This window comes from Nansenia antarctica, assembly GCF_963989245.1.
Source record: "Nansenia antarctica genome assembly, chromosome: 4".
NCBI lineage: Eukaryota > Metazoa > Chordata > Actinopteri > Argentiniformes > Microstomatidae > Nansenia > Nansenia antarctica.
The window spans coordinates 50,871,187-50,881,186 of NC_137689.1; the positions used below are offsets into that span (position 1 = coordinate 50,871,187).

General features: G+C 45.8%; 2 protein-coding genes across 2 annotated transcripts in view; one reads left to right on the forward strand and one right to left on the reverse strand.

Moving 5' to 3' along the window:
• Positions 1–351, forward strand: part of pde8b (phosphodiesterase 8B) — a gene marked incomplete at both ends in the record, with an annotated part of 44,330 nt that extends 43,979 nt beyond the window's left edge. The window contains one exon of the mRNA XM_080530180.1: positions 242–351. Within this exon, the coding sequence (XP_080386306.1) occupies positions 242–351 (110 nt within the window). The remainder of the gene's footprint in view (positions 1–241) is intronic.
• Positions 352–6,602: 6,251 nt separating this feature from the next.
• Positions 6,603–10,000, reverse strand: part of wdr41 (WD repeat domain 41) — a 10,800-nt gene continuing 7,402 nt past the window's right edge. Inside the window, exons 10-14 of the mRNA XM_080527980.1 lie at positions 9,482–9,666; positions 8,952–9,073; positions 8,659–8,744; positions 7,329–7,462; positions 6,603–7,241 (exon numbers count right to left, since the gene is read on the reverse strand). Of these exons, the coding sequence (XP_080384106.1) occupies positions 7,101–7,241; positions 7,329–7,462; positions 8,659–8,744; positions 8,952–9,073; positions 9,482–9,666 (668 nt within the window). The 3' untranslated portion in view covers positions 6,603–7,100. The remainder of the gene's footprint in view (positions 7,242–7,328; positions 7,463–8,658; positions 8,745–8,951; positions 9,074–9,481; positions 9,667–10,000) is intronic.

Genomic DNA, 10,000 nt, shown 5'->3' on the forward strand with positions numbered 1-10,000 from the left:
CTCTCTCCAGGTGTTTGCTGTTTATAGTAGTTGCTATTTATCATACCTTTATTTTCCCAGAAGTTGAGAGTAACCACTACACACTCACCAAAGCGTGTGTGTGTGTGTGTCAGTGAGTGCATGTGTGCCGTCATTAATATAACACTGTGTGTGTGTGCGTGTGTGTGTGTGTGTGTGTGTGCGTGTGTGCGTGTGTGTGTGTATGTGTGTGTGTGTGTGTGTGTGTGTGTGTCTCCCTTAGCTTTCGCCAGTCTGCCTGGTCTCATGGAGCACCTAACGGAGAACTACAAATACTGGAAGAACCTGGACGACATGAAGTGCAAGAGCCTGCGACCACCCCCGCCTCCGTGACCCATCCCTCCCTCCCTCCCTCCATCCCCTCCTCCCTCCACTCCAAGGCAGGAGGGAGTGTGAACGTGGGGGCCCGGAGCTGGAGTTAGTCTCCACCACTGTGATTCTAATGGAGCTCCACATACAGCCTTGAACTAGGGGCCCAGGGGCCAGGAGCCAGGAGGCCCAGAGAACTGACCTCACCAGAGGAGAAAAGACTCAAACGCGGAGTCACCGGCTGTCTCTCAAATCACACCATATTCCCCCCTATGTGACTGTGATATTCGCCCCCCCCCCCCCTTCGAGCCCTCTAGGGACTCTCTGTGGCCCCACGCGGCCCATGATGACCCTCCACACCTCGCCTGACAATCTGGACCGGTCCGAGGGGGGGGGGAACAGAAACACCCTAAAAACCAACCGCACTTTAGCCTCTCAAGACATTGTTCACTTTCAGCTCTCTCCCTCTCTCTCTGTTATCGTCCTCTCTGGGGGTTTTTTATCCGTTTTTTTTTCTGTTCCTTTTACTCAGACGAGGGTCCGCTTCTCCTCACACTGTACGTCTTTGAATTCCGTACCCGCCGTAACGCCTACGGCAGAGCGCTGGTCTGAGATGTGTTGACCAAAGGTTTGCTCACAACTGAACTCGTTTTCAACCACACAAACAACAAAAGCTTGAATGATTAGAACATGATTACCTAACTGATAAGTATAGAGAGAGAGAGAGAGAGAGAGAGAGAGAGAGAGAGAGAGAGAGAGAGAGAGAGAGAGAGAGTATTAAGAGACCTGGTAACACACACAAGCAGTCGCACACGCACACACGCACACACACACACACACACACACACACTTACTTTAAAGAGTCAAAAAATCAAATTGCAACTCTGCTCTCGGCATGAAGCTGCCAGCTGGAAGTGTTAGGTTTAGTGCCTGAGTCTGAGGTGTAATAAGGCTAGTCAGGGAGAGAGTCTGAGTCTGAGGTGTAATAAGGCTAGTCAGAGAGAGTCTGAGGTGTAATAAGGCTAGTCAGGGAGAGTCTGAGGTGTAATAAGGCTAGTCAAGGAGAGTCTGAGGTGTAATAAGGCTAGTCAGGGAGAGTCTGAGGTGTAATAAGGCTAGTCAAGGAGAGAGTCTGAGGTGTAATATGGCTAGTCAGGGAGAGAGTCTGAGGTGTAATAAGGCTAGTCAGAGAGAGAGTCTGAGGTGTAATAAGGCTAGTCAGAGAGAGAGTCTGAGGTGTAATAAGGCTAGTCAGAGAGAGAGTCTGAGGTGTAATAAGGCTAGTCAGGGAGAGTCTGAGGTGTAATAAGGCTAGTCAAGGAGAGAGTCTGAGGTGTAATAAGGCTAGTCAGAGAGAGAGTCTGAGGTGTAATAAGGCTAGTCAGGGAGAGAGTCTGAGGTGTAATAAGGCTAGTCAGGGAGAGTCTGAGGTGTAATAAGGCTAGTCAAGGAGAGAGTCTGAGGTGTAATAAGGCTAGTCAGAGAGAGAGTCTGAGGTGTAATAAGGCTAGTCAGGGAGAGAGTCTGAGGTGTAATAAGGCTAGTCAGGGAGAGAGTCTGAGGTGTAATAAGGCTAGTCAGGGAGAGAGTCTGAGGTGTAATAAGGCTAGTCAGGGAGAGAGTCTGAGGTGTAATAAGGCTAGTCAGGGAGAGTCTGAGGTGTAATAAGGCTAGTCAAGGAGAGAGTCTGAGGTGTAATAAGGCTAGTCAGGGAGAGAGTCTGAGGTGTAATAAGGCTAGTCAGGGAGAGAGTCTGAGGTGTAATAAGGCTAGTCAGGGAGAGAGTCTGAGGTGTAATAAGGCTAGTCAGGGAGAGTCTGAGGTGTAATAAGGCTAGTCAAGGAGAGAGTCTGAGGTGTAATAAGGCTAGTCAAGGAGAGAGTCTGAGGTGTAATAAGGCTAGTCAGGAAGAGAGAGACTGAGGTGTAATAAGGCCAGTCAGGGAGAGAGTCTGAGGTGTAATAAGGCTAGTCAGGGAGAGAGAGACTGAGGTGTAATAAGGCTAGTCAAGGAGAGAGTCTGAGGTGTAATAAGGCTAGTCAGGAAGAGAGAGACTGAGGTGTAATAAGGCCAGTCAGGGAGAGAGTCTGAGGTGTAATAAGGCTAGTCAGGGAGAGTCTGAGGTGTAATAAGGCCAGTCAGGGAGAGAGTCTGAGGTGTAATAAGGCTAGTCAGGGAGAGAGTCTGAGGTGTAATAAGGCTAGTCAGGGAGAGTGTCTGAGGTGTAATAAGGCTAGTCAGGGAGAGAGTCCCACAGAGAGCTTCGTCTGGGGCCAAGGCCCGAGCAGCGAGAGGTCTCTGTTCCCTCCATACCTCCGCGGTTTATAAGAGCACTGTTGAATGGCTGTAATATATCTCACTACAGGGGAGCTCCAGAGTGCAACTCTGACAGCAAGGCCCTGTGGGCCTCGAGCCCAGCGCCAGGCGCCCCTCTGCGGGGTTCGAGCAGCCCTTACACACTCCAGAGACGGAGACAGAGGCTGGTTGAGAGGGGGAGCTTTGTTTTTGTTTTCTGATGATGTTTTTTTTTCGGTGGGGGAAGTTGAATGTGTCATCGATGTACCTTCCTGATAGGCTGGAGAGAACGTCACTCATGCTCTTCTACTTCTACTCCATCTCTCTGGATTGGGTCCGAGGCGAAGGTGTTCCATGTCAGTATGTTAGGACCAGTACTCTGAACATTGTGAAGGCTTAAAAACGTATTAACGACAGTGAGGAAAAATAGAGCACTTTTTTTTTTGCAGATGAACAAAGCATAGAATCGCATAAGAGTTTTTGTTCTGTGAGTATTAGTGTCTACTTGCAGTATTAGTGTCCTGTCTAACATTAATACTGTATATTGTACCATAAAGTGACATTAAGGTGTAACCCTACAGCCATACATACAGTCTGAGGCACTGTAGTGTACAAGTACTCTAGACACTATTCCCGATTATAAACATGTGTGTTTCAAATGAGCCTTGGCGTGCACAGCATAACTGTACCAAGTTTGAGGGACTGTGTGGCGTAGAAAAGGAACCTAATTCTTATTGGTGTTTTACAGTAGGTTGACACAGTCTGTGACACTCGCATACTGTAGGGGTGAACCTCAGGGGTCCAAAGGCTGTACGGTGGCCTGTAAGGTTACAAGTATTCATTGTTCGATCCGGCAGCATTCATCGGGAGTGTTGTTCATCAGGAGACTGAAGAAGTTTCATGTTTTTGCAGAAATGAATGTTTGGCACCTCGTGGCGGACCGTGTTAGTGTCCCACAACTCATTTCATTTTTCACATTGATTTCAAACATTCCATCCGTTATCTGGTGTGTGCAAGTCAGTGCACTGCTCCTTTTGGCCCTTCTCTCTCTCCGTCCGTGTTGCTGGGCCATTGTGAAGTAGCATGCTCGTGTGGTGTCTGCAGACAGCCAGCTCACAGCAGGCCGATGAAACGAGGACGTGTGAGAGGGCATGGAAGCCTTGTTTCGATCCTCCATGGGAAAAGACAGGCAGAGACCAGAGACCAGACCTCTCTGCAACTTCCAGCCTCTCATAGTTTCTGCGAGGCCCAGGGTTTTACATATATTTTTTTTACTGAACACTCTCTAGCCATTAAGCGTTCTGCTTTATCCCAATTGCACAAGCTGTAGGCGTGTGTCTGTTGTCTGTCTACCCACCATGGGTTCAATTAAACTCAGACCCAGTTCGTCTAAGTACTTGGTTCTCATTTCATTCCCTGGTGAGGAAAATCTGGTAGTACTTGCTTTCCAATTATTTAGAGTGCAAAGAAATTATTAGGGTATTCGACACATGATCACATTCATGTATCGTTGTTTCCCTCTAGTGGCTGAATTGGTGAATTGCAGGCTCATCTGTTACACAGTGCAGCAATAACCTGACTGGCAGCGAGAGGTGTGTTGGTGGATGGATGGTGGGGTGGGGTCAAAGTTCAGAGACAAACTTGTGATTATCTCTCTGTGCCTTTCTGGTGGTTAACTGCTTTGTAGTGAAGTAAGAGGCAGAGGCTGTTTCAGTTTTACCCCTCTCTCACGCATATGACCACATTGTTGCAATGTATGACTCTTTAGAGCACTTTTATGCGAGTTTTACCGTACCACGGTAAAACTGACCTCCAACGTCATTGTTGGTTGTAAAAGCACACAAATATACAATTGTTTTTCCTCTTGTTTAACTAGAAACAGAATAAGGTCCTGTTGATATTAATAGTAGATTTATGTTGTTGTTGATTGTAGTAGGCTAGAAAACTGTAGAGTTGAAAATAATAGTAATGCTAATATGCTCTTTCAAGGTCTATGGTTATAGAAGTGTGATATACCCATTCTATGACCTCTTTATAGTGATGTCTCACTCGGTTGGCGTGATTTCACATCATGCATTCCAACATTTAGGCTACTCCCTACATTACTTCTGTTCACATTGTTTGATAAGAGTACGTTAGAGCATGATAAAGTATGTGTGTGCTTGCTAGTGTGTGTGTGTGTGTGTGAGTATGTGTATGTGTGCGTGTGTAGAATACCAAGACACAAAGCTGATACAGTATTTAACCAAAGGCACAGTGAGCTTCGTAAAGGTGCCTTACCCTGCTTCCCTCCTCTGAAACAGGGTTCCATTGGTTAGTTTGGGATCGGGAGCAGCTGAATAAAGCCACTAGACCAAGCCATAGAATAAATAACCTTGGAACTATAACTTGGAAGTTATATTTAGGTACAGTTTGTTCCATCTGTAATTTAGAGTTTGTAAGACGTGTTTGTTCTTGGAGAATCAGGGTGTTAATGAATCAGTACTAATGCTCCTGCTTGGCCTGTACAAACGTTTTTTTCAGTCTTGTTCTCTGCTTGTTCAGGGCTGTTATTATGGAGATGACTGTGTGTGTGTGTGTGTGTGTGTGTGTGTGTGTGTGTGTGTGTGTGTGTGTGTGTGTGTCTGTGTGTGTGTGTCTGTGTGTCTGTGTGTGTGTGTGTGTGTGTGTGTGTGTGTGTGTGTGTGTGTGTGTGTGTGTGTGTGTCAAGGTTGGGGTCAATTCCCGGCCAGTTTCGGAGATTATTTAATTTCAGCTCAAGTTCAGTGTTTTTTGTGTTATGACAATCTTTTAATTCAGAATGATTTTCAATTCAATTCCTGAACCGATGAACAGAATGAACCACAACTCTGATGAGTGTACAGTACGTTAGTAACGATGATATACTGTGTGACATTATCAAAAATGCCTTAACCTCTTCCCATGACTCACTCTGTATTTGCTACTTTCACCACGATACAACACTGTAGACTACCTGCTGTACTGCTGTACCTACCGCTACCACCAACTTCATGGATCCATTTGACTATCAGTCTATGACTGACATAGTCGTTGGGTTGTCTGTCTCAAAAACAATGTTTTTTTGAGGGATGCATATTTGATTACTTTAAATGGTTGCTCATGTACATGTATGTATTCACCTCATGTCCTCTCTGTTCAGGGGCTTGACATGGAGAGTGACCAATCCGAATGTTGCTTTCATTCTTTTCTATTTTCAAAAGCAAAGTATATCAAGATAGACAAATTGGGATTGTTAAACAGGATTATTTGAGAGGTGTTTGTTCATCAAGATAATCCTACAGGCCTATAACTGTATTTCAGTTCAACAGACAATGGATGTTCACATCACCGGCACGTCCCTCAACAGATGCCTTTTCTCACTGTAAGAATGGCTGGCGCTTGAATGTGTTTCAGATGACATCACGCCTGTTGTTCTTTCCCTCCAAATAAGATGTAGTTTGTGCAGAGGCAGGGGCGGGGCTTGGCTTGTACTGTGATGTAATGTTCTGAGCAGGTTCTATCACTCTCGTTGGACTGACGTCAGTGGGGAAGAACGTGCCAGTTCTCCGATAGTACTTACTTTGTATAATTTCGAAGTAGAACAGAGATTCACAAGCATTAATGTATATAAGCTCTATTTTTAAAAGTCTTCTTCATTAACATCGGCCAATAAAGGCAATCGTCAAGTACATTAGAAATGTTTATTTTTATTTTTTTGAGGGATTTTATTGTTTGATGCTTTAGTTGTGTAAAAAGCTTGTGCTACAAAGCCATTCTGGGTCAAACACAGGATCCACTGTGGTTCTGTTTGAAACGTCAGTACTTGTCTTCTCTGGTTTCTGTTAGATGTCTTATGTCGTTGTTCTCTTTGTCAATACTTCTTTTCAAATGTATTTGTGCGAGACAATTAAATAATCTTTCAATATAGCGTTTGTCACATGAATAGTTCTTTAATTAAATGACATTCATTTCAGGCCTGGACAAGATTTAAAACATTAAAATAAACACAGATTAATTTAGCGAATACATTTGTAAACATAAGTTAGTGCAGATAGAAAGGTCAATCTCTCAACTAAAAAGGGACTCATAAAACACACAATCTCACTAGAAACAGTACAAAACATACAAAACAATGCCAATCTGTCCATCTCACTGATCAAATAGGCACATGCAGTACACTACAGTAAGGATCCTTCTCTCTGGTTCTACTCTCTGGCTTGTTTCTGCTTTCGCAGCATTGGCAGCATTGATATGCAGACACAGTCCTGCACCCACAAAACATATATATATATATAAAAAAACATAATTCCACAAAAACAGCAAAAAGATGAGAACACTTTCAGAGAATCCATGAATTGTAACCACTTAAAACAATTAAAAATAAACATAGAACCTCAAGTAAAATCATGATAAATCAAGTCAATAAATAAAGAATTATGGAGTTGTGACAGATAAGAGTCTAGGTGGGGGTGGGGTGGTCAGAGCCCCCCATTCTCCTCCAGTTTCTTGAACAGTGCGAGGCTGCGGAGGTGGGACTGTCTCTCTCCGTTCTTCCACACTATCAGGAGGTGGTCTGTGGAGCACGTCACCAAACCCTTCTCCCCGAAGCTCACAAACATCTGAAGTACCAAACACATAAGGGTGATGTACTTTTTGTAATCAAAATCAAGACAGAATAAATCACCCCGTCATGTGTGACATCATACCTGAACAGCCCCAGAGTGTCCAATCAGATCCCCAGTCAGCTCCAGCGCTCTGAGACTGGGAAGTTCTAGAAGCTTCTTCACTGGAGGGCCCGGCTGTTTACTGGACCTCCCAAATGACCACATCCCAAAGAACCCTGGGAAGTCGGTTGGAGGGAAAGAGACAAGGAAACAAGAATGAGTTCAACAGAAAGGAAATGACACCATTGATAGACCAAAGCACACTCTGTCTTTTTCCATGGTTTAATAAACGTTCATGCTTATTAGAGAGGCACAGGGTATGGTTCAGTCTGTACATATGGTCCTATCTCTGTCATGCTGCTGAGACATTTCAAATCGACCCGGCAGCCAAGCAGGACTGGCTCGAGGCAATCAACGATGACATCATCACAGCGAGACGTCAAACGGCGGGACCGTTATAAGCAGCACATGTGAGAAAAATCCCACAACCCCACCAGCAACAGACGTGACCGAAAACCGCCTTTTCCTTGAGGCCTTGTCATCTTTATGAATATGAAAACATTTATCTTAACGGATGATAAAAAGGCAAAGCAGCTCCAAAAGGGGCCAAAATTATATTTTCCCCTTCAATATAAATCATAGTGAGAGTACAAAAAGAAAAACGCTCAGCTCAGGAAATGGTGATTTGGCTGATGGTTGGAGCGCTCAGACCGGGGTAGTGAGTGAGGAGCAGCGTTTGACTGATGAGAGGACTGTTAGACTGTGGCGTCACACTGGCACGCCAGCTCTGGGGCCTGGTGGAGTGATGGATGAACAGAGAGAGAGAGAGAGAGAGAGGACGAGAGCCCAGATTGGATCCAAAGACAGAGACACAAAAAGAGAGACAGCGAGAGAGGGGGGTGGTGGGGGAGGAGGGGGGAGGGGTGGAGTAACACAGAGAGAAAAAGAATGACAGAAAGAAAACACCAAAAAAAAAGAGGGAGAAAACCAGAGCAACCAGACAGAGAGCAAGAGAGAGAGGAAGGGGGGGGGAGAAAAAAGAAAGAGCAAGTTCTACTTCAAAGCGAGGGGGCATCTGGGGAGCATAAGCATTACAGTGACATGTTCTCTCCAGCCAAGCTCCCCTCCTCATCACACCACTACACACACACACACACACACACACACACGGTCAATGGGACATAAAACGTGCATGCAATCCCCCTCCCGCCACACAGTATTTGAAGTTTCATAAACTCAGTGTATATGACATCTGTATTTCAGTGGAAACAAACCAGTTCTTCCTATACCATTGAGGCAGAGGGGGAGGGGGGCAGGGGGGTTAGTTAGTAGCACTGTTCTGAATGTGTCCCTTTGACATGTGGCGTCTCACCTGCGGAGGCCGGCTCTGCAGACAGGAGGAGGTCCTGCATCTCCCACATCCTCACGCTGCCGTCCTCCGAACACGACATCAGTCCCCTACCAGGAGAGAAAAACACGCGCAACATGAAAACACATTCCCGTAACGTTTATTTTTTTTATTTTATTATATCGATTTTTTTACGGTCGCAGTGAGCACTTTGAGACTTTCAAATGTAAAGTGCATTACAAATAAAATTTATTATTATTATTATTATTATTATTATTATTATTATTAAGAGCAGGGACAGGGGGAGGTGGAGTCACCCTTCAGGCAGCAGCATGGTGTGAAGCACGTTGGAGTCGTGGGCCGTCTTCTTGTAGGCCACCACAGTCTTAGTCAGGACGCTGTACACGTAGAGGCCGCTCCCCACCGCCGCCACCACCAGCTGAGGCAGGGAGACCAGGAGACACCGCGTTAGGAATGACCCCACAACTAACCACACCACCGCATCAAAAACCTAACAAACACCTGTCTATCTTCCTGTTTGAACGTGGTTACGATCCAACCGTCCGTCCGTTCGTTCGTCCATCCATCCATCCATCCCTCCATCCGTCTGTCCATCCATCCATCCATCCATCTGTCCTTTCGTCCATCCATCCATCCCTCCATCCATCCCTGCCTCTCCTCACCTGTCCATCCATCCATCCATCCCTCCATCCCTCCCTCCCTCTCCTCACCTGTCCATCCATCCCTCCATCCCTCCGTTCCTCTCATCACCTGTCCATCCATCCCTCCATCCCTCCCTCCCTCTCCTCACCTGTCCATCCATCCCTCCCTCCCTCCCTCTCCTCACCTGTCCGTCCGAGGTCAGGTGTTGGATGGACATCTCGCTGGGTTTAGGAGCGGCCAATCGGATCTCGGCCTGGACGTCGGCCTGAGACTCCTCCCACAGGATGTGCTCGTAGGCCTGGATCGTCCAATCTATCGAGTCCCACAGGATCAGCTCGCCCACGTGGGAGCCACTGGCAAACAGGCCGTCTGTGTCGCAAAAACACCCAATCAGGTCTCTCTCACCACACACAGTATACTGGACGATGACATTTCCATATTGTCAACTATTGCAACATGTGTTATTCAATTTCCTTGTGTTATTTCAAAAAAAAATGTTTTTATACATCTTTCCAAAATTCCAAAGCGACTTACAACAAATATATTTGATTAAGTAAGTGAATCATCTATCCACCAGTCACAGCAGGAAAAAGTAATCTATGCTCTGGCCAGGGGCCATTGGCAGCCATCGTGCTAGAAGTCGTTTTTAGATAAGTGTTTGGAGCCTGTGTAAGGGTTGTACATGACACATCTTCAATCTAGC